A 23,432-nucleotide genomic window follows, 5' to 3' on the forward strand; every position below is an offset into this window, starting at 1 on the left:
CATCTTGTTAGATTTTTGTACTTTGATAGGGTACTTACTATACCTTCTTGAGATGCATTAGAGAGTACATGTAAACTTACTGAACACTTAACTCATTACAGATCCCATACTCCAACATCATCGAGAAGAATCAAATATCATTGGATCATCTTTGGGCAGTCCTGTTTCAGAAGACTCAAAGGATGTTGAGGATTTGGTCAACTGTCATTAGGTAATTTTTCAGAGACAGGTAGCTCAGGCAGAGAAGCCACACTGTTAATTACAACATCTCCAAAGAAATAGGAGCAACTCCCAAGAGGCTTAATTCACCATTCCTTTGGCTTTTAAATAGCTTCAGTGCTGAAAGCCACATACATGTTGCTGCTATGACTTTTACCTCCTTAAACTATACCATCTGAGGTCTAGTCTTAGGACAGTGTATAAATGAACTGAGTATGGAAGTCTTAACTGCATAGATCCCTGTGATTCCTGTTAACTGTCAGCAGGGAATTTCATTCACTTCAGCTACTGAGAAAAGTTTACAGTCACCAAAGCTTATCTACTCTGTTTTAAAAGCAGTCATATTCATCTCTAAACACCGGACATGGCTCTATCCAGTCTCAAGTAGGCCTGTTCATATTTCAGAAATGTCCCATCAACATGGCATAGAGCTTACCAGTGACACTCAAAATGTTAAGTATCGTTAGTATAAAAGGTGACCAGCATCCCATACAGAGACCTAGATGGGAACTGTGTGGCCGTTACTGTTGGTTTACCCATTGCTGGCAGTGGGAGCTGATTCAGGCTGGGTACACAAAGCAGCATTACAAGATTTAAGAACATTCACTACAGGTTTTTATGACTTAGAAAGGGCATATGGAAGAGAATAGCAACACAGCTCATCAGAAGATAAGTAGAGTTTTCACCCCTTCAGAATCCACTGTTGTCAGTTTACAAAGTTAGCACTTTGAAGTAAAATTAAACTAAATGGGACAGGAAGGTTGCCTACCCTATACTATGACTCTTAGATGTTTTGCTAAACAAATTACCCGAAATAGTTGAGGGAAGGTATCAGAGTCTGCCCTTCACTTTAGTGCATTACCTGGTGGGGTGCGACACAACTTCTCCCTCTCAGGCAGTTTAAACAACAAACAAACAAAATTTGCTTCGGTTATAAAAGGAAAGAAATCAAGAGTCATTCCTGTATTAGAGAAGGTAAAGCCAAAATTAGCCTCTAAGGTTTTAATGAACATGACCCCTATAGAAAAGTCACCCCAAAAAAGAAAAAAGAAAAAAAAAAACCTTGTATAAATTATTTTATTTATTATTGTAATTAGATCTTCACAATCAAAGTTGTCTTTTCACCGTCTGTGTTTTGTTAATGTGAAATTGTAGTTATAAGGAAAAGTTGGTTGCCTAGGGAACAATAATTGTATATTCAGTTTAACAGAAATAAAAGAATATTTGTCTTAAAATGCAAGATTGTTACATAGCTTTTCGCCATGCACTTACATTATAAAAATGTTCAATTTCAAAAGTGAAAATTGCTTGTGCCATTTGAGCTTTAAGGGTTGGAATGTTTTAGTGCAACACCACCTCCTTAAAGAAAAAGCAAAGCAATCTAGGATATGCGTCCCCTGCAAGAGGGAATTAAAGATTTACAGTTAACATGAAAATCATGTATCAGACTTGTGCAGGAGATTCTTCAGCACAGCTTACCCAGCTCTGATTCACAGTCCTCACGTATAGCTTTGAAGAGACCTGGTCAGTATTTCTCCTTGGCAGCCTCACCTCCCAACGTCATGGAAGTACAGGTTCGCACATATACATAACATGATGATAGAAAATAAGATATAGTAAATTAAATTTCTAAATTTCGGTTCTAAGTCTCCTTGTCGATACCAGTAGATCTAAAAGAAGAAAAAATAAGTAACAGTTTAAGTAATAGCCACTGGGCCTGGCATGAAAATTTTTAAATACAGCTAATTCTTTTCAACTATGACCAATTCCATCCATATATACCTCCCCTGCCCAAGCAAGACCATCTTTACATTAGTCTATATTTCTGAAACTAATGTGGCCAGAATGCAGTTTTTCTCTTTATAGTTCTAGTAGTACCAAGTTTCCACATCCAGGATCATACCTATTCCTGCTTTCTCAGCTATTCTTGTTTTGTTCAAACCAGTAGTCATCCGATCACTAACAAGCCATCCAAGAATATCCACCTCGTATGTCTGTTTTAAATGGATTTGAGTAAACGGTAGAGCTCTCTCACATACTGGAAGGGATGGCAAATTTACATTCTTACCAATTACAGAGTCAGATTGCCAATACACTAGGTTTTTATACAAAAACTAGATCATGTTAGTCACTCCTGGCTTTAGGCTGGGAGTAAGAAGAGCCATCTCTGGTAGCTTTGTTTCAAAAGCTCCAGAAGTGCATGGGCCAACTCTTCCTAAGAGCAAAGGAGTAGAGCAGAAATGCATTAGATAAGCACATTACAGTGGTGATTTAAAGTCTTTGTGAGTTGTGAGTCAAAACTTGCTCTTAAGGGTTTATAGTTTGGGTTCTACCTCTCTTTGAGGGAAATAAAACATTAGCCAAATAATGAATGACTAAACAACTGGCAAATATCTAAGTGAGGATTTATCACCATCTTTATTTTCTTTATGTAGAGGAAATGCATCTTTATGGTAAAATGGTACATTCTTGGGACAAGGACAAAGCTATAGCTTAAGATTTCCCAGGAGAGTCTTGGTGTTAATTACTTTCATTTGGGGAGATAAGCAGAAAAATTAAAATAGACTTAATTCTGTAATTAGAATTAAATCGGGAATGCTGTATCTCTTCCCTTTAGAGCAGTAATGGCATTTGCCAGATCCTCCTGGGCCTGTATGCAGTCCTTGAAGGAAGATGAATTAGGTCAATTTTAAACCAAAGCTTTTGGCCACCCAAGTCTTAACTATCCCCCCCCCGCCCCCCAACAAGCATTCAAAGGAACAGTGTCCCTTTAGAATTAATGACTCCTGATTCTAGAAACTAAGAAATCTGTCAGTTAATACTGAGACTTCTGACATCCTTTGCATCAAGGTGGGGACGGGTAACTAGATACACCCTTTCTTACAGACCCAAAAAGCTGGGAATCAAAATCCTAGGTGTATACTGCAATCTTCAGCCCTCAGGGATACTCAATTTAAATTCTAAATAGTACTCACAAGTATGCAGGCAGTAATACTACTCAAAGAGATGCAGACAGCAAAAAATATATTCAACGGTTTTGGAGGTAGTTGAGGAAAAACAAAAGCACTGATCAGCGTGACCTGTATGAAAAGAAATTGTGTCAGGCCTTGGTTAGACTGGAGTTTAAGCTATGGCCTATTATAAAACACTTAACATTGTAAAATAGTATCTACCACCAGGTTTGCCTTCTGGAATGTTACTATTTAGTAAAGTATTTGTAAATCTGTTCCAGTATGTTACTTGTTTTTAGTACTTCCTTTTCTATACTTTTCCTCTACTGTGAAAGGAGACAAAACATCATGCTCATAAAACTAGCTAAGCTCAAAATAACCTCTTTACAAAAAGATTAGAAAGCATTTAAACCTCATTCCCAGTATTAAGGATTACACTGGGAAAAGTTCTAACCTTTATTAGGTTATTTTGAATACGCCAGCAACAATTAAAACCAAAAAGGTTTTTGAACATTTTAGAAAATATGGAGATAGGTTTCTAATATACTGGAGTTCTGTTTCTACCACGGATATAAAGCATTATACTCATTCTTTTTCTTAAGAAGTCATTGAAACTTCATTAAATTCTCTTCGATTTAATGAAAATGTGCTACAAAAATGCCATTTTCAGATTCTGGGAACTATAGCTTTATTTTACAGCAGGAGCACCAAACTACATTACGTGGGATAAAGAATAATGACCAAATAATCATTTTAAACCAAAGGATAATGAGTGTGCTTTTAGGGACAAAATAGACTTGAGGGATTAGCAGAAACGGGGAGTTGTGGGTGATACACAGAGGGGAAATGCAGGTGCCACTGAGAAGTTACAAATTTACTAAACATACACTGCAAACTCAGAAAGATGCTTTCATGTGTCTGTTTCAGCTGGGGGGGTGAGGGTAGAAATCTAAGTATTCCCATTGCCAACTGCAGTTTTGTTTAAGCAGTAATAAAACAATACTAGACGAAGACTAGAATACCCCACAGGTTCACATACTGGCCTCTTACAAGTCTTTTTTCCGAGTGTTAAACTGAACCACAGTCCTGAAGCTTTCAAAAAACTTAAGCGAAAAGCCTGGGTGAGACACAAAATAAACATACTTACTAGGATCAACAAGGATGTTAAGCTGCCAACAACTAAATTGATGATTCGATCCTGAAAGAGAAAAGCATTTTTGAGCTCTATCATGGACCCATGGCACTGCCAGAAAGGTACAGTTCTAGCCACTGGGGGGATTTAGAATTAAGAAACTAAGGTCCTGCCCCTCTCTGAGCATACACATACACAGAACTGCCAGAAAGGCAAAGTACCGTGCCATCAGAGTGGAGAAGGTACCTTGGGAAGACACAGACAACTAATTAGAAAAGGTTTCTGAAGAGACAGGATGCTTTTACACTAGAGTCTTGAAGACTGGGGAAGGACTGAATGGGGAAAGGATGCTTATGAATATTCCCTGTGCTGCTGGGAACAGTCTGAACAGAGGCAAAAGGACAAGTGCATTGGGATGGTCAGCCAGTCACAAACCAGACTACAGAGGATGTTGAGGGCCATGAGTTTGGGCCTACTACAAGGACAGCTCAGGTGTCCTTGTCTAATGTGATTTAAAAGTAGATGCTACTGCTGGAAGGGATCATACAATGCCAGGGCTGGAGGCCATCTCAGACCATCTAGGCCAGTGCTTTTCCAACTTAATAACAAAATAACCATTTGACTGAATGCAGAGCCTGGGGTTACCCACTGAGTCTTGTCATTCCCATCCCCACTCCAACCAATTCCACAGAAAGGTCTGGAAAACTCATCTAACTCAATCTTTATTTTATAGATTAAGATAAATTAGTTCCAGTGAGTATGATTAAAATTATTTGCCTAAAGCCCCACAGCAAGTGAGAGTCAACTCTGTAACAGGATTCCCAAATCAAGGTCACTGGCTAGATAAAGTCTCAGCTGTATATATAAAACTAATATAATATTAGTAATATGTAATACATGTATAATATATAGATTTGGTTGAGCTTACAGAACAAGGTCATGATTAAGAAATACTACTTTAAAGGCCACTGAGAAGACCAAGTAGTCTTATTTCTGAGAAGTCAAAACAAACAAAACATCTGAGCAAGGAACAGCAGAATATTGACCATGAATAGTCAATAAACAAAAGCTCACAGACAGGAAGGGCACAGGAAGGAACAAGCAGGGAGCTGCAACTGAACACCATTTCCGAGCTATCTACAGTTAAGCTAAGAATCCAAAGTTAAGAGGCAAGCAAAGCTGAGAGGAAGAGTGAAGGAAAGCCAAGTATCCTGTGCCTGATCTCAACAAGGACAAACCACTCTATCTAGACAAAGGCCACTGCAATTCACAGGTTACAGGGACAAAGGTAACAACTCAAGCCACACCCTTTCTAACCTAGAAGGACTCCAAACAAATCTTTTCATCTTTTCACCACCTCAGCTAGAGAAGCCTGCCCAGCCATACAGAGAGTCTGAAATTACAGCTGTTTGTGGCGAAAGAGACCCAAGGGCAAATTCACTAATCACTAGTCACTAGTGTCCACACACAAGACAACTGTGTCTCAACCTAAGTTGTACAGTCTATTCTTGGGAGCCCCACTGTTTTTACCTCGTGAAAAAGGTTTAACTGAACTCTGGTCTGTTGGGAAAATATCTGCTCTCATCTCTTTAGGAGTTCCAGGGACTTGAAAAGTTTACAAAGGTCTACATACTTCACAACAGCTCTCTTACCCGTAGGAAGAAGACAGTGAAGAGGTTCAGGTGAGGTAGCCAAGAAGAATCCCTTATCTCCAAACAGCACAGCAAGATGCCAACTAGGATCAGAGCAGGAGGAAAAGCAATCATAGTGAAGGGATAGTAACTATGCCAAGAGCTATTACATATCTTCTAAAAAAAAAATCCGGATGGAATGGTATTGGGACTATTTTACACGTGGCAAAAATGTGCTTTGGGAAATTTGCCCAAGGTCTCACTATGGGTAAGAGAGAGAGGTAAGAAATGGAGATGGGATTCGGTGCCAAAAGAGCAAATCCCATTTATGCTTCTCAATGGAAGAGCAACTTAGAACGCTACTGCTGGTCTTAGCAAAGACATCAACTAGCAGGTGGGCCCTCAAAAAGCCCATTAGCAAAGAACTACAGTGGAGTATCTTTCAGAAAAGAAGAGATCCTCCAATGACTTTTTCATGTTGTTAAACTTACATAAGCCTAACTGGTTTTAATCTTTAATGATATGATACCTAAACTTTAATGAAGACTCCTTGCTTGCCTTCTAGACGGTTAACTGAGTAGAATCCCAAGTCATCTTCATGAGTGTCAGTCATTCTATCATAATGCAGCCCCTCTGGGACTCCCAAAATGGGATGAACCATTTAGTGTTTCTCACCAGGTTTTCCTTCTCCAAGCCAAGGACTTGGCTTCAGGCCTTTTGCTATCTAAGTAACTATGAACCAGGCCAAAGAAACACCAGAGTTGACTTAAAAAGACCTCACACTTTCAGGCCCTTCTAAAAGCTGGCTATGGAAAGTGTGGTCTGCAGCCTAACAGCATTTGCCTCACGTGAGAGCCTATGAAAAATGCAGAATCCTGGGCTTTGCCCCAGAACCCACAATCAATCTGCATTTTAACAAGATTCGCACATTAAAATGTGAGAAGTTCAGTAGAGAAGAGACCCTTCCCTGGGCCCAGAGATTACTTTGCTGGGCTTTACAATCTCTCCCAGCTCCCAGTCTCCAAAGATAGAGCAATAAAAGCAAATAATAGCACTTCAAAGGGCAGTTTTCAAACTAATATGTACCATATAACTATAAAGTTCATAAAGATAAGAATATTAAGTTCTCACAGAAACAGTCTCCTCCCAGTTTTATTGTTCTTATTTCTGCCTACCAAAACTGCTCCCCTTCCAGACCTTTAGACCTTCTACTGTGCTTTATTTTCACTCCCCATGATAGCTTGATAGGATCAAAATCATCCTTGACCCTTAACTGCAGAGAAGACAGGAATTAGGACACCCTAGCACATGAACACAGGAAATGTACAGTTCTCAGGAGGAATTCTACATATATTACTTTGTGAGTCACTTATTCATTTGAACATCTCCATTATATCTCAATAAAATGAAAATTATCATATTCCAGGTGCAAATACAACAATGAGTAAAACGGTCTCTACCCTCCAGAAGTTGACACTGTCCAGAGCTCAGGAGGGCACTAAGGAGAAAGGAAGTGAGGTACCTTCATCGGACAGAGAATACAAGAAAGTCAAACCTGAAAGAGGACTAGCAGATGAACAAAAAGACCCCAAAGAGAACAAAAGTATGGCAAATGGAGATAGCCCATAGCTAAGCCAACTTCATTAGACCTGAGCAAAAGGGCTGGCATCAGCCCAAAGCAGTTAGCTCTTCATTTTCCTTGGAAATGGGGAAGGAGAAAGTGATGGACCTACATGCCAGTGGCTTGATAGAAGGTAACCCTGTGAATTAAGTAAGAAAACACAATCTCCATTTACCAATGGGTAAGTTCAATAAGACTGATCAAGGTCATACAACCAGGTAACAGCCAAGTCTATCCAATGCTCTTTGCAAAATCCAAGCCAAAAGTCTAAGACAGTTTAGACCAGTAATACATATGGATCCAGAAATTCGAGTTAGGAGACCAAGCTGCTTATCTCCTTCCTGCCACTGGCTAACCATGTGACTTTAAAAAGATCCCTTACACCATCTGGGTCTATCATACCAGAGGACTGGGCTACATGGTATCTGGATCCTTCCTGCTTTAACGATTTCTAGTTTCAGATTGTCAGCTTCAAACTGCACTTGGGCCAGAGTAGAAGGCCTACTCCCCAGCAATCAAACAGCAGAGACGCCCCCAATCTTTCCTTGTTAGTCATTAGTCAGCTTGATACTAGACAAGAGAACCCCAAACACATGTCAAATGCTCAGGTTTCATAATGGCCTTGGGAGGAAACTGATAGTAACATCCCAAATAAACAAAAACTGGCATTTGCCCTCAGCAACCTGGAAATACCCTGGTTCTAGACTGTTCAGAATGCTAACAAGTATTCCATTTCCAGAGCAATTTATTTTTTGCCTTCTTCCAAAATGGATTTAAAGGCTTGTGCTACTACAGTAAAACCCCAACCCATTCAAGCAACAACAAAAAGACCAAGGCAAAATTTCCAAAGGGGTTTAGGGAGTGGAGTGAGAGGGCAGGCACAAAAACTGGACTAAAGAAAACTCATCTGATTTAAGCTCAGATGTTAGTACTAGACTGCTGGGGAAGTGGGAAGTGCAATAGGGTTTATAACCACAGTGGATCATTGGAAGAGGTAAACTTTGGTTGCATGGGTCCTTGCAAATACAGGGACACAGAAAACCACCACCTCACACAGAATCGTCTCATACTGACCCCTGAGAAAAAGAGAAGGCCTAATGTTCTCATGAGGGTGAGCTGTGGAGTGGGAGGTGGGGTGCCTAACATGCCACCCTCCCAATTTGAATGCTCACCCTTCAGAGCTCAACTTGAATATCAAATGCACCATAAATCCTTTCTGGGCACCTTCCCCTCAGGATGAGATGCTCTTGTCTCCAGACTCCCAAGATCACACCACCTGGACTTGCCACTTACTGCTGGTCTCCTCCACTAGGGCTGGCAGTCAGTTTCAGGCCAGGCAGGCGGCCTCCTTGTCTTCCCTGCGGCCTGGCACACGGTTGACTCAGAATTGTCAACAGAAGTGGCCAAACAGTACCTCTCTCCGAGGGCCTCTCTCCAATGGAGGCTCCTCTTATTATTCATGTGGGGTCCGGCTCCTCGAAATCTCCACTCCCAGGCAGAGCGGCACGTGGCCTCACAGTGCCGGGACGGACATGCCACAGCCCAGCAGAAGCTATGGCCTGCTCCTGCACCCTCAGAAGTCCGTTCCTGCCAGCCACAAAGGCCCGACACCTTCCCAGGTGCCTCCAGGCTAGGTTCCATTAATTCCATGGAAATACATAATACACCATGGTTCAGCTTTCCCTATCTGAGGACAAGCCCAGTTACTGACTTTGGGCTAGAGCAGGACCACACACTCGTTTCAGAGGCTTGACAGCAACTCCTGCCAAGGAGTCCATGCTCTGGCGATGCTCAATACTCCCAGGGAGAAGCAAAGGAAAACAGAAAGCTTTGCCGAAGAGAAAATCCCTGGATGCGCAAAGCCAAAGAAACGATCTCTTCTACCCTCTGGAGAGAGACAGAGGGTACAAGTCTTGGGGTAAGATTGAGAATTCCGGGGTACCTGGGTCCTCAGTGAGTTAAAGCCTCTGCCTTCAGCTCAGGTCATGATGCCAGGGTCCTGGGATCGAGCCCCACATCATAAAATGACTCCGTGACTCCATAAAATCCTTCACCTCCAATACTATCGTGGGTAGCCCAGCAGACCTACACCCACCCGCTGAACGTTCTGCAGGTCTGTCCTCACACCCACACTCGCCAAGTCCTGTGAGCCGTCCCACCCTCTGAAACCCACTCATATCAGCCAATGGCTTCGTGGGCTGCGGAGTTCTCCCACACACTACATTTCCCTTGCTGCCTGTCTCTGAACGCTGTCCCCAAGAGAGCCATGTCACCATGTACTCATGCCAGGTTCACGGCTGAGGAATGGGGTACAGGGCATTGCCTACTCCCTCCCTGGGCCAAATGGAGTTAGCAGCTGCAGTAACATCCTCTGCTATGGTCCGTGTGTTTGTACCCCCTAATTTCTCAGGTTCGCATCCTACCGCCCACTTAACTCCCAGGAATGGGCTGGTGCCCTTCTGGCACATGAGGGCACAAACACAAGCTACAGTCTGGCAGGCATTCTGACTTTGGACTTCCAGCCTCCAGAATGGAGAGAAAGCAATGTCTGTTGTTTATAAAATCACCTGGTCCTTGGTTTGTGCTATGTTGCTGTAGCAGGCCAAATGGACTAAAGCATCCTCTTGAAGACCTATGTCCAGTCAACTTCTTCCCCCTCCTCTTCTCAGTTCCTCGATCATTTCTGCACCTGCTTTGGCCAAATCTGTATCCCTCCAACATTCTGCTCTGCTGCTCCTCAATCTGGTCTTCACCTGCATCCACGGACTAGATCATTCCCCAGCTGTTCCACTGAAGCTCTAACTCGAGGGTCTTCCTCCCGATCTCAGGCCATGGAGTCAGCGGTTTCAGCTGTGCATGAAGACTCCCCAATGGATCTGTTCAACATCTGCTCTTGATGCTTTGAAAACGCAGTCCTGAGTCCCCCTACAAACCCGCAATGACTTCTGTGCTCCAGCGCTAAGCCTCGCTGTGAAGCCTTCCCACTGTCCTAAGTCCACCCGCCAAGTTACACCTATGTCTACCCCATTTCCCTTGTAAGGTCTGGGAGCCTGAGGGCCACGTCTTCCTTGTCCGCTGTCAGACTGCGGGCCACTCACCACACGGGGCTGCGTGGCTGCAGTCCAGCCCCATGCTTTGTCCTCCCCTGAGCACCCTGGCACCAGCCCGCAGCACTCCATGGCAGGAGCACCTTTCTCTAATTCAGACAAAGCCAAGCCATGTGGCTGAGGAAGCTACCAGTGCCCAGAGGAGAGAACCTTCTCTGGTTTGTACAATGGTGCCGGGTAGCATGAGTCATGTTGACCACAGTGCCCGGCATCAGATACCCAAATATTCACTCAAATACAGACTAACCGAGTTGACTGCAAATTCCTGTTGTCAGCTGAGCCCTCACTGCGTTCCCATGGCCTCTCATTCCAAGATGACGGTCTCTGCGTCTCTCCAGAAACTGGTTTGCAGGTCCACCTCATTTCAGCTACCTGATCCCACTCCTGCAGCCTGTGTATCAGCAGACATCCTTTAAAAAAAAGATGCCAAAGAAAAGAGGAAACTCCTCCTCCTCCTATTTCCATTCTTTCCAGCCTGAAGGGGACCAGAAGGTGACCTGCTTCTCTGCCAATCCTGCACCCACTCCCTGGCTTGGTTATCTCCATCCTCATCTGTACATTGAAGCTCTTCGTCATGGAGTCCATCTCTAGCCCACAAAGCTCAATTCCCCCCAGCATCAGAAGAACTTTCCATCCATACTACCTTCCACTTTGATGTTAGGCATTCATTCTCCACTCATCTCACATGCCAAGTGTTAGGAAGTTAGGAAGAAAATAAAACCCGGTAAATGAAGAATGATGGGGGCCAGGACAGGTGGCAGGGGGGCTATTTATAAAAAGAGGTCAAGGGGGACGCCTGGGTGGCTCAGTTGGTTAAGCTGCTGCCTTCGGCTCAGGTCATGATCCTGGGGTCCTGGGATCGAGTCCCGCATCGGGCTCCTTGCTGGGCAGGGAGCCTGCTTCTCTCGCTGCCTCTGCCTGCCTCTCTGCCTGCTTGTGTGTACTCTCTCTCTCTGGCAAATAAATAAAATCTTAAAAAAAAAAAAAAGAGGTCAAGGAATCCTTTATGAGGATGTGACCTAAGGAGTGGAAAAGGAATGAGACACGCAAGGATCTGGGCAAAGGTTACTGCCAACAAGCCACTACAGCAAGTGCCAAGGCCGTGAAGCAGGAGTAAGCCTGAAAAGTGGATTAAGGAAATAAAAAAGGAGGTGGAGGGATGCCCAGGTGGCTCAGTTAGTGAAGCATCTGCCTTCGGCTCAGATCATGATCCCAGGGCCCTGGGATCAGGCCCCGCATCAAGCTCCCTACTCAGCCGGGAGCCTGCTTCTCCCTCTGCCTCCCATTCCCTCTGTTTGTGTCTCTGACAATAGATAAACAAACAAACAAACAGATAAATAAATGGCCAGGATGGCTGAAGCTCAATAAGGAAGAGAGAGGGAAGAAAAAGGATTGTTTAATGCCTTTCTAACTTCCCTGTAGTGCACACATGCTCCACGAAAAAAGATACACGTCCCAGCACATGGCACACCTCCTTGGAGATAGTGTGGTTAGTAAATGAATACAAGAATACACGTGTGCACACTCAACAACCTATAGCCTCCAGAGGGAAATCATACTCACTAGCATAGCATTCAAGGTTCCCACCCAGCCATTCCCAGCAAGCTCTCAGAGTCCAGTCAGTGGTACCTGGAGTTCCTTCACCATTCCTGTTCTCTCCTGCTCCCACCCCTTTCACACAAGCGGGACCTCCTGCTTGGGATTCCCTGTCACCTTCTCCTATCAAAAATCCTAATCCTACTTCAAGGTCTAAGACTCAAAAGCCCTCTGATCTGGTGTCCTGAGTAGAATTTTCTCTTTCTTCAGGCTCCCAGAACTTTGCTCATCCTTTCATTAAAGACCTCGATCCCATTTTAAATCCAGAACTTATCTTCCATAACCCACGAGAGCTTCAGGTCACTGAAGATTATCTTCTCTGGTGAGGCCAAGAGAAGACAGTCCATTCAGCACGCAGGAAATGTCCAAAGGGCACCACTTCCTACCATTGTTAACCTGACTGACTGAGTCAGACCCTTGAGCCACATCCTCCAACTTTGGAAAGTTTTTGCATTTCTCAAACCAAACCAATACTATAAATAAATGGCCATTCTCAGAAATGATTTTCCTTTTATTTCTTCCAAATCTCGGGGGGAAACTTCTTGCCAGGAAAGTGCTGGAAATGGCACAATCAGATGCCTCAAGAGGCAGCCCTATAGGTATAAACCTACTGAGAGGATGTAAAATGTGAGAGGCTGGGGCCCAGCCGAAGCGGGAAACCTCACGCCTTGTCAGTGGGTTAACGTGGTTCCCGCAGAGCTACACAGCTCTAAGCAGGGGCTTCCCCTCATGCTGTCATCTGGGGCCACCCCAGGGACAACCTGCACACGGTAGAAAGCCGGGGGAAAGCTTATCTCACTGGCAAAATGTGGCCAACAGTGAACTTGATCCTAGGTGCTGCTCTTCTAAGACAACCCAAAGAAACATCAAACTTGGAACGGCGCCAAGAGCAGAAGCAGCATGAGAAGGTGGTCACCAGGGTGCAGGCACACCCATACTTGACGACCCTCACCCTCAGCTCCTGGTCAAATGCGCCACCATGGCCACATGTCCCATCTGAATACCAACCCCCACCCCCACCTCCTCTCGATCTGGACAAAGTATATGCACAGACATTTTCAAAGGTTTCCCTTATTTCACACACCCACATCTTCAAGCAGCTTTCATTTGTCAGTATTTTTGTACCTCCATCCTACCTGATTCTCTTTGTCATAGACACATGAACTTAAAATAGGTGAATTTCATTAAAGCACCACTTACGCAAATCAGATCACAGTGAAAACAGAAAACAAACTTACTCCATGAGTTTAAGGGGCAAAATAACCCCTAAAATCCCAAAGGAAGGGGCTGTGACCTCTAGCACAAGAGGCACAGTACAAGATTACAAGGTTAGGAGCCTGACGGACAGAACAGATTTATTCTCCCCCCGAAAGCCGTCCTGTGGCCTTAGAGGAATCATTCAACTTTGAAGCCTAAATTGCCGTTTTCATACAATGGTCAAACATGTGGGGCTGCTGAAAGGATCTGGAGGTAGTATCCTGGTAAAGCCCCTAGAACAGTGACAATTCCCAAAGAGTCAGTAAGTGGCTGCTGATGTGGTCAGAGTAGTATTTTTATATCTAATGGGGCATCTTACCTGTGAGAAGCTGGGTCCTCAGAGATGAATGGGAGTACAGAGGGCTCATACCCTGGCCCCAATTTCTAAGTCAGCCCCAACTTCAAATGCATTTCATCATTCTCACAGGGACATTCAAGTCTGTCAACCCACTGGATCCTAAAACAGCTCAAAAAATAGGACTATACATACACATGGCCCAAAGCCTGACCCTCAGGAAAGAAAGGACTCATTTCAGCAGACCTAGCCTACCACCCCAGACCTGCAAAAGTCCATCTGTGGAGAGGACCACTCAGCAGGCCAGAGAGCTTCTGAGAGGCCAACAACCTCAGGTGAAGTTTCCAGTACAATACAGTATTAGGCTTCCTACCTGCCCCTCAGCTGACGCACAGCAAGGAGATGATCACGGAAGGCCGTCAGCTGGTTAGCTGCCAGAGGGCCTGAAACCCCTTTCCTGTTTTGGTGCCCAGTGTTCCAGGCTTCTCAACACCAGCCCCCTCTTCTACAGTCACCCAGCATGGCCCAAGAATGTAGTTACCCTTCTGGTGATTCTCACTTCTCACATATTCACATGATGTTAATATACTTAACATCAAGAATGGACATTGTGCCCAGGGCCAGAAAGGTTGGAGAAATGAAGCAAATGGCTCCTACCCTCAAGGAGCTGACACTCAGAGTCAGGAAGGCAAGATCTAGAAAAATCCCTCACAACACAAGGAGTAAGCGCCAGGGGGCACCTCCGAGGGCCAGGCTCATTGGAGGGCAGCATGGATGCAGGCGGGGTTTTAAGGAATGTTCTCAGGCGGGGATTTAGACTGAAGAGAATTCAGACATTTGGAGAAAGGAGGGCACTGGATCCAGGGAATAGGTTTATTTGTTCACTTAAACCTTTTTGAGGCTCTCCCTCCATAATAACTTCAGGGGCTGCAGACAGATACATTCCTTCACCACCCTGCAAAAATCATCAACCCTGTCCTTTTATTCTTTTTCCTGAAGTTAGTTAGAGAGCAGGGGTGGGATGCCAGTTGATATGTATCATACAACCGGCTAACACATCACAAACCAGGACCCCCTGGCTGGCACCAGGTGGGAGAGAACTTTCAGGGTCCACCCGGGTCCTGCTCTGACTGCCACATACTTTGCTAACCACAGATCAGCCGTTCCTCGGTTCCACAGACAGGGCATGCTCTCCCTTGCTTTCCTGTGGGGCTGCCCTTCTGATAATCCATCTTTCTCTGCTTCAAACTCAGACACCCAGAGACTGGCCTACGACGCATCCCAAGTCTGGTTTCAGGGTTCAGCAAGAACACTACGGAAAGGTAAACAGAATCTGCCAAAAGCAGGCAGCAGCTAAAGGAAATAGGTCCACGGAGAGGTTCCAGCCAGTCCTGGGCTTCCACACAGCATGGGTTAGACCACGGCAATCAGCCCTCTCTCCACGCTCCAGCGTCCTCTGAGGGGCTTTCTAAAATTACAAATGCCTGAGCCCAATCGGCAGAGATCCCCAGGCCTCTGGTCTGTGGGTGGGAGAGAGCAAACTTACTAGAGTAAGAAAGGAAAAAGGCATGGCATGAGTCATGCTCTACTACGTCCAGCCAAGAAATCCCAACTCAGTGTGGCTGGTCAGTGGAAGAGAGGCAAGGGGCCAGCAGATCTGGTACCTCGGGCTACCAGATCCCCTCTGAGGGAGACAAGAGTTGCAATCAGAGGATCATCCAGAAGCTGTATCAAGAGGAAAACTAGAAGCCTGCACCCCTCAGAGTAAAGACTTCAGCTTTCTAGGCAGGGGGAGGTGAGGCAGGCAGACACAGTAATCTTAATCACAGTTTTGTTATTAATGAAGCAGCAACCCTTAAACCTCCTCCCACAAAAAGCACAAAATAACTCTCAAATTAACTCTCTCATTTTCTGCTAAAATCTGCAGAAGCTAAATGCCCCAAATCGGAATTGCTTTCATTGGAGTATAGGCCATAAAAAGACCTTTTTTTCCCCATCTGTTTGTTTTGTTTTTAGGAAGAAGAAAAAGTACTTTTGTACCTGGACCTTCTGCCTTTGGAACCAAAGATCTGAGCCTTAGGACCCAGGAACGTATCCCTACACAGACCCCATACCCCACTCCTATTAGCTGAGTTCAGTGATGCACCTTCACCGAAGTCACTCACCTTCTTCTATCACATCCAGGTATGAATGGAGGGGCAACCACAGTCACCATCCGCCTTAAAAGATCAATCACTCATTTTTGGAACCAGTGACAAAGCAACACAGCAGGCTGGTCCAGAAAGCAGTTTACATGACCTTCCACCAGGGCTAGCGTTCCTGCTTTCCCAGTGGTGCTAACTGTGGGGTGCTGGTTTGCCTTCTCCCCGGAGAGAACCATCTCTCCCTCCCATCTTAGATTCATCCTCCAGACTGGAGGGCACTGACTTCAGATGACTGGGCAGGCAGCCAGCAAACCAAAAGAAGATGGACTCACAAGCCCTGAGGTTAAATCAGGGTCCCTCCGTTACTTAGAAAGATGGCCCCAACTATGTGTGGTGCTAAGGCAAATTTTTAAAGGCAGCCACAGACAAGAGAGGAGGAAATTCTCCAGTTTTAGTTCACACTAGGGTAGGGAAGGGAGGAGCAAAGGAAGAGGCTTCCTACAGGAACATGGCCAAGTATTCTGTGGAAATTGGGCTCATGAGTGCTCCCATGGGGGGAGGGAAGAAGTCCATAACTCATCATGTCCCTAAAAGGCTACCTTATCAACAGTCCACAAGTACTACTTACCCACCCTCTCCAACCAGAGTCCTGGTGAACATCTGCTTGTTAAGGGTTCTAGCAAGTCCCCCAGAGAAGGAAACTTTCTTCTGAGAATGACTATGGAAACAGCGTAACTAAGAACTAAGCTGCTTCAGAACTGTGTTGTCCAGTAAGGCACCTGCAGCTGTTTGTGGTTACGGAGCGCCTGGAACGTGCTTGTCCAAAATGACACGGGCTCCAAGGGAAAAATACATGCTGGATGTCCGAGGCTTAGTCCAGAAATGTCTATAGGTCTGCTTTTGTATGGATTAAACATTCAAATTTATTATTTTTTTATTTGACAGAGAGACTGAGAGAGCACAAGCAGGCAGAGCAACAGAGGGAGAGGGAGAAGCAGGCTCCCCACTGAGCAGGGAGCCCAATGCGCGGCTCGATCCCAGGACCCTGGAATCATGACCTGAGCCGAAGACAGATGCTTAGCCAACTGAGCCACCCAAGGTGCCCCTCATATTTATTTTTGGTAGGAAATTAAAATGTATTAAAATTAATTTTAGGGGCGCCTGGGTGGCTCAGTGGGTTAGGCCGCTGCCTTCGGCTCAGGTCATGATCTCAGGGTCCTGGGATCGAGTCCCTCATCGGGCTCTCTGCTTGGCAGGGAGCCTGCTTCCTCCTCTCTCTCTCTCTGCCTGCCTCTCTGCCTACTTGTGATCTCTCTCTGTCAAATAAATAAATAAAATCTTTAAAAAAAATTAAATTAAATTAAATTAAATTAATTTTACCTGTTTATACTTTAGTATGGTTACTAAGACATTTAAACTCACATATATGGCTCAGATTGTATTTCTACTGGACCATGCTACTAGACCATTTCTACTAGAAAATGCTAAGCTAGAGCACGGGCTTGGCAACCCCAGATATGTCCATCTTGGCAACTGCGCCATATTTATGTTTTCCCTTCGAACAATGTACATAAGTACATCCCAGACTTTGGGAATGGATGAAAACAACACTCAGACCAGAATGCGTAAGCTAGCCCACCCAGCAATAGGTAATTCTAAAGGAACAACAGACGGGTTTCCTCTTTTGTCCATCATCCGAGATATTTATGCAAGGACAGAATGGTTTCACTTTGCCTTCCCCTCCATGGCTCTGAGAAAGTATTCCTAAGTGTCATGCTGAAGTCTGACTATGTTTGATCATGTTTGGTAAATGAAAGAAATATGTGCATTCCATACAGGTGAACATAAAAGAGACTTCAGAGACTTGCCCACAAGGAAGATGCTCAAGGCCCACTGGGTTATGTAACTTCTGTCCTACAGTAGATTCTGGAATCTTTCACTCACACCCTGACTTTAGATGAATCCGCTTCCTGGGACTGGGTAACTGGAATGTGAATGTCTACAGTGCTTTCCAAAGTATGCAGACAGACTGCATCATTTACTATCTACTCTCAGTGGCAACTCCTGAAGGGAGTTGTTCAGACATTACCAGGGAAGAGCTAGTGGTATGACTGAACAAGCAGCCTGCCGTGGGGATTAGCTTCCTCAGTTACCCAGCAGCAGTCACAACGCACACCTTACAAAGGAACTGGATGACCCAACAGGGGAAAGGCTGAATGCCTAGCATGCTGCCTGGCACTGAGGAAAAACAGCTTCCATGGATACTCTTCTCTGCTCTGGGGGCTTTCAGTCATCTTTGCCTTAGAGGTGGACACTGGACCTAAAGCTCTAGATTTAAAATTGGGAGACTAAAAAAAAAAATAGAGATGAAAGTAAAATTGAGAGGCTACATATGGCCAGTTATTGTACGGCAAACAAGATTACTGAAAGTTCAGAGCATCTAATGGAGTAGAACAGGAAGTGGGCTTTCCCCTTGCTGGGTTTTCTCCTCAGAAACGGTAGCTCGTTAATACTAAGTTTCATGGTGACGTGGCTTTTGGGTCCAGTTTCCTGGTATCTCAAAAGAGAGCAGGCTGGGGAATACCTGCACAGAGGGGCCAGTGAAGGGTTTCTCCGGGTCACCAGGGATGCGGCCTGCTCCGGCAGTGACTGCTCTCCAAAGGAATGGCTCCCCTGCAACTTGCCCAGCCCAGTTCCTGGGCCTGGTCTTCTGTACATCCTCCAATAAAACCACCTGCCGTCATTAAAAACCTAGGTCTCTCCTTCAGACTGGACATCTCAACTTGCAAGATGCAGGATGTTTTCTCCCATTCTCAGACCAACGGTCTCTTTCTTCTCAGTTCTGGATAATTTCTCTATGTCTAGTCATTCTGCCAGCCTCACAGAGGGAACTAAATTTTGATATGTGGAACTGTACCTCATTCTAAATCTCTAAGTATCTGAACCTACTGTTATAAGGCCCAAAGTTGCCTAAGTAATACTAGGCCTATCTGCTCTTGGACGAAATAAGCAGGCAACAAAGAGAAACATTTCGAATAGTCAAGTTCTTGGATAGGTTTCAAATTGATCACAGGCTATAGAAAACTTGACCGTTTAGGCCCAAGCAAGTCAGAAAACATCAGTATTTCTCAATGTCTCTGTAAATCAAGCCCATTATCAAGTCATCTACTTCAGTGTTAAGGTGCTGTGGGGATTAAAGGAGGTCACAAGTCTACATCACCCAGAACCCCAATCTGTGCACATGTGAGGGAGACGCTGAACCTCTTAGCTCTTGGCACAACTGGACAGTCAGGTGCCCCAGGTCCAACACCTTCACGCAGGAAGCTGCCTCCACTCTCCAGTCCCCAAATCCTCTTATTAAACCCCAATTTAGGGGCATTCATATGTGCAAGCCCAAGGCTGTCAGAAGCCAAGATCTTCCCCAATAAAAGTGACCAGTTTCTCCAGCACACCCCCTCCATGTCCCATCATAACACAGATCCAATGCATCACATTTGTCTATTTCACCCAACAAACTGTGTTCCTTGGACCATGAGGACCCTCTCACGTAATACTTAATAACTTTAGTAGAAATAGTAACATCTAACCAACTAGAACCACACTTCTCAAACCTTGTGCGCTGTGAGCCGGGATTATGCAAAGCCACACAATAGACAAGGTGCATCTTCCTAGAGATCAAGCTTAAAACATTTTCTTGTTAAGCTACTCCACAAAAGAATACCCCCACACAGAGTTTAAAGAAATCATGGAGTAGTCCTGCAGAAGGCCTGCAGCTTCCAAATTCAGAGTTACACCCCACTCCGCCAAGTGTACAAGTTTCCTATCCTTTCTGTCAGAGGTCCCCCCAAAGCTGAAAAACCCAAGAAGTTCTGGACTCCACATGTACCATACTTTTTGAGAGGCTTGAAAGGACTTTGTCACCTCTCTCCCCCTCCTGCTTTTGCACTCCTGCACCATCTCTAAAAATAATCTTTAAAAAAAAAAAAAAAGACTTTGTCGGGGTCAAAGGTCACCAATACCACCCTGCGGGGGTGGGGGGGACCCACAGGCTCATTTTGCCAAAATGACTCAGAGTTAAAGCAGAAGAGAGAAAAAGAGCTCTCCTCGATTACTGGCCCAGAACATCCCAAGATGAAGGCTGTAAGAAGGCATTATACTTTTTGTATTAAAAAATAAGGTCCTACAGCTTGTTTAGATCCAGAGACCCTCTAATCTCTTCCCGGAATGGAGCGCCATCATAGAAACCCTCCTACGGAGCCTCTTTGCTTGGCTGGCTCAGCAGTAAACTCTTAATGGTTCCATGTAAATACTCGTCAGAAGCACCTCTCCGGGGTTTTCTTGCTTCTTGAAGCTTTAGTTGCACACCTGAAGCCTCCTGAAGGTTAACACTCCAGCGCCACCTCCCCTTCCGAGAGGGGCTGGAGAGGGGCTTCCGTACACCCTTGAAGGATCCCCAACAGCCCGGAACTTTCTCAACTTTCCTCCACCCCCGCCTTCAGGGCTGCGGGGCCAAACCTGTCCGGAGCGAACCGAGTGGCAGGACAAACATCTTCAGAGCGAAGTAGGATTGAAGAACCAGCTCTTTCTTCCTACAAGTACCTTCAGGGGCCGCAGCCAGGACTCGGCGGGAGAGCAGATACACACGGAAACAAAACACACACACCCAAACTCGGTCTCCAGGGCCGCACTCACCTTGGCCGACGTCTCTCCGAACAGAGGTCTGTTGTCCAGGCCGCTGGTGCCATAGGTCCTGGCAGAAAAGTCCTCCATTTTAGGGTTTCTTCGCTCTCCCAGGCCACTCAAAGCTGAGCCAGCATTACCTCCGGAAGGGTCAGGTCCACGACTGCCCACGCCGCGCGCTCACCGAGAGCTCATGGCCGGAAGCGCAGGTGGTCGGGGACGTCCCCGTGGCGTCGGCGGCGGGTGGGCGCTCAGGCAGGGGGAACCCGGCCGCTCCGCCCGAGGGCCGCTGCCCTCCTCATCGCGAGCAGCTGCTGCAGGAAGTGAAAGGAAAGAGACACAGCGTGGCGGACTCTCTCCGGGACGCCCCGCCCGCGCGGCTCCCACTTCCCCAAATCTCAGCACTCAGCCGGGCCGGGCTCGCGGCCAGCTCCGCCGGGCGCCGCAGCTCGCACCGCAAGCAAATCCGCGGCCGCGCGCTCCCGGGGGGACCCGCGATTCCCACCCCTCACCACCGCATTCCTTTACACGATTGTTTCCCAAGCCTTCTCAGTATTCTCTTGGGCACCAATACCTCCACGCTCGAGAAGGAGGGGGGTTCCAGTGAAGACTTCATTACAAGCCCCTCTCCAAGCCCTCGGCACCTCCCCTCCCCTCCAATTCTCGAGCGGCGGGAAAAGTGAAGTTGCCCCAGCCGAGCGCTCCGCGGGCCTCTCCCCCAGCGCTGCAGCTGCACGTCGCAGCCGCGGCCGCGCCAGGCATCTCGGATCCCCTTCCATTTGCCGCAACTCCGCGCGCACCGCCGCGCTCTCCGCAGCTCTCCTCGGCTCTCTCCCGCAGGAGCCCAGGCTGGAGCACCCGCCCGGGCGGAGCGAGTCGAAGAGAAAATCCCGCCTCGGTCGCGCACAGATTGGCCACCCTCCCGGGAACCGCCCCGCGCCCGCCCCGTGCCCGCAGGCCAAACCTCGGCGTCCCCTGCCGCCCTCGCGCTGGGGAGTCCTGGCGGCGCGGGGGTCCGCGGCTCCCGGGCTCACACACCCGCCGGAATTCGGTGCCAAAGACTCTGGGAGGCGGGCGAGACGCGCGGAGAAGAAAGAGACCTTCCGGGCTGGCGGAGAGCGGGCTCGAGTGCCGAGCGCGGGGCTGCGGAACCCCTCTCCTCCGCTCCCCCGGCCGGGACCCGCGGCCTCTGTCGCAAACCGACTTGGCCCGCCCAGGCGACGTCACTGCGGGGACAGCCAATCCCGCGGGCCGCGGCGCCGCATTGGCTGCGGAGCTTTATTTCTGGAGGTGCCAGTTTATTCCCGCTGGGGCTGCCAATCTCCCTGGCTGCTTGTTTCTCAGCCTCTTTGTAATTAGCGTCTGCGCGAGCCACGTGGGTACAAAACCTCTCTGAAGATAGCTTTGCATTTGGCTGAAAACATCTTTAAAACAGCCAGCCTGTTCTAACCACACCAGTTTTTGCGCGACTAGGACGCAGCGCGGGTCTTTGAGAAATTTGGTTTAGGGTTGTTTGTATAGTTGTCTTGTTTTGTTCTGGGATAGAGATCCTGCGGCGTTTAAAGAAACAGTGGGCACTTGACACTGGCAAGGTACTTCTTTGACTTGCACACTCATGCTGTTAGTGATTGCGCTGAGTAAGCATGTTTGCAGCCACAGAGAACGCTTCGTGTGTCAACCTCTTTTCCGGGGCATAGAGCATAGCGAACTGGAGATGGACAGGCCTTACAGGCAACATAGTGTCACCGCATTTGGAGTCATAAATATTAAGGAACAAACGGAACCACGCTAGGTTTGCTGGACAGTGCAGCTCCGAGATTCACGACCGCTCTGACAATGCTTGTATGCCAGGAGAAAGCGCGTTGGAACGCTGTGGCCATGTAACATTTAGAGCCCAAGCAAAGATTCCAGGTGGTCTTTCAGCGGTTTAGATTAAGGGATTAGAACAGGGGGGATGGACTAAGAACCACAAATCCATCCATCTGAAATTTGCAACACTGAGTAGAGTGCGGTGTGTTGCATATCTGATCTACTAGTTATATATTTCATAAATGATCCTTTTGTGCAGGATTTTTTTTTCTTTTAACAGGAATGCTAGACAATCCTGCATCCAGTTCTGATAGAAGGTTTATACCCTTAACAAATAACCTCAGGCACTCACATTCAGCCACGTTCATTCAACAAATATCTCTGAGAGCCTGCTCTGTACCTGCCAACCACCAGATAGGGTAATTTGGGGATGGAGAAAGAGACAGGCAAGATACATTGGCTGAGAATACAAGTAGATCATATCTTCCCTCAATGAGTTTTTATAAATTAAAAAAAAAATTGGGGGCACCTGGGTGGCTCAGTCATTAAGCGTCTGCCTTTGGCTCAGGTCACAATCCCTGGGTCCTAGGATTGAGCCCCACATCGGGTTCCCTGCTTGGCAGGAAGCCTGCTTCTCCCTCTCCCGCTCCCCCTTCTTGTGTTCCTGCTCTTGTTGTCAAATAAATAAATAAAATCTTTTTAAAAATTTAGTAGAGAATATACAAGACTTCGGGCAAATAAATATCCAAATGGTGGTTGTCATAATGGTGATGAATGCTATGATCAGGACTCCTGGGGGTGCTATAGGGATACACAGGAGGGCACCCACTGGCTTCACCTGACAGGGAAAGCTTCCTCAAGGAGCCTTCTAAATCAAGACCCAAAGAGGAGTGTAATTTACCCAATGTGAGGTGAAAAGTCAGGAAGACAGGCCAGAGAGGCCAGATATTCCCGTAGGGTGTGTTTGAGGAGGAAGGTTGAGTTGGAGAC

The 23,432-nt window shown here is 46.4% G+C and overlaps 2 protein-coding genes across 5 annotated transcripts in view; one reads left to right on the plus strand and one right to left on the minus strand.

Annotated features, from left to right (window-relative positions):
• Positions 1 to 1,454, plus strand: part of DMTF1 (cyclin D binding myb like transcription factor 1) — a 45,482-nt gene extending 44,028 nt beyond the window's left edge. For all 3 annotated transcript variants that reach the window (XM_044245933.1, XM_044245935.1, XM_044245934.1), the window contains one exon: positions 102 to 1,454. In XM_044245933.1, the coding sequence (XP_044101868.1) occupies positions 102 to 211 (110 nt within the window). In that variant the 3' untranslated portion in view covers positions 212 to 1,454. The remainder of the gene's footprint in view (positions 1 to 101) is intronic.
• TMEM243 (transmembrane protein 243) lies at positions 1,279 to 21,810 on the minus strand. 2 transcript variants are annotated; one of them, XM_044245936.1, is made up of 5 exons: positions 21,598 to 21,810; positions 20,646 to 20,947; positions 4,318 to 4,368; positions 3,195 to 3,299; positions 1,279 to 1,889 (listed from the first exon to the last, which is right to left on the minus strand). In XM_044245936.1, exons 2-5 carry the CDS (start codon positions 20,721 to 20,723, stop codon positions 1,767 to 1,769), a joined length of 357 nt encoding a protein of 118 aa, XP_044101871.1. In that variant the 5' UTR covers positions 20,724 to 20,947; positions 21,598 to 21,810; the 3' UTR covers positions 1,279 to 1,766. The 2 variants fall into 2 exon arrangements, with proteins under 2 accessions (XP_044101871.1, XP_044101872.1); XM_044245937.1 differs by lacking the exon at positions 21,598 to 21,810 and adding an exon at positions 21,208 to 21,226.
• Positions 21,811 to 23,432: the final 1,622 nt, after the last annotated feature.

This window comes from Neovison vison, chromosome 4, assembly GCF_020171115.1.
Source record: "Neovison vison isolate M4711 chromosome 4, ASM_NN_V1, whole genome shotgun sequence".
NCBI classification, from domain to species: domain Eukaryota; kingdom Metazoa; phylum Chordata; class Mammalia; order Carnivora; family Mustelidae; genus Neogale; species Neogale vison.

What these genes read in the sequence shown, in the direction of transcription:
- TMEM243 (XM_044245936.1), bottom strand. Translation starts at nt 20,723, where the DNA reads ATGGAGGACTTTTCTGCCAGGACCTATGGCACCAGCGGCCTGGACAAC. An exon ending in TCGGAGAGACGTCGGCCAAG is followed by an intron (nt 4,369 to 20,645) that starts GTGAGTGCGGCC and finishes TTTCTCTTTCAG; the next exon opens with GATCGAATCATCAATTTAGT. An exon ending in TAACATCCTTGTTGATCCTA is followed by an intron (nt 3,300 to 4,317) that starts GTAAGTATGTTT and finishes CTTTTCATACAG; the next exon opens with GTCACGCTGATCAGTGCTTT.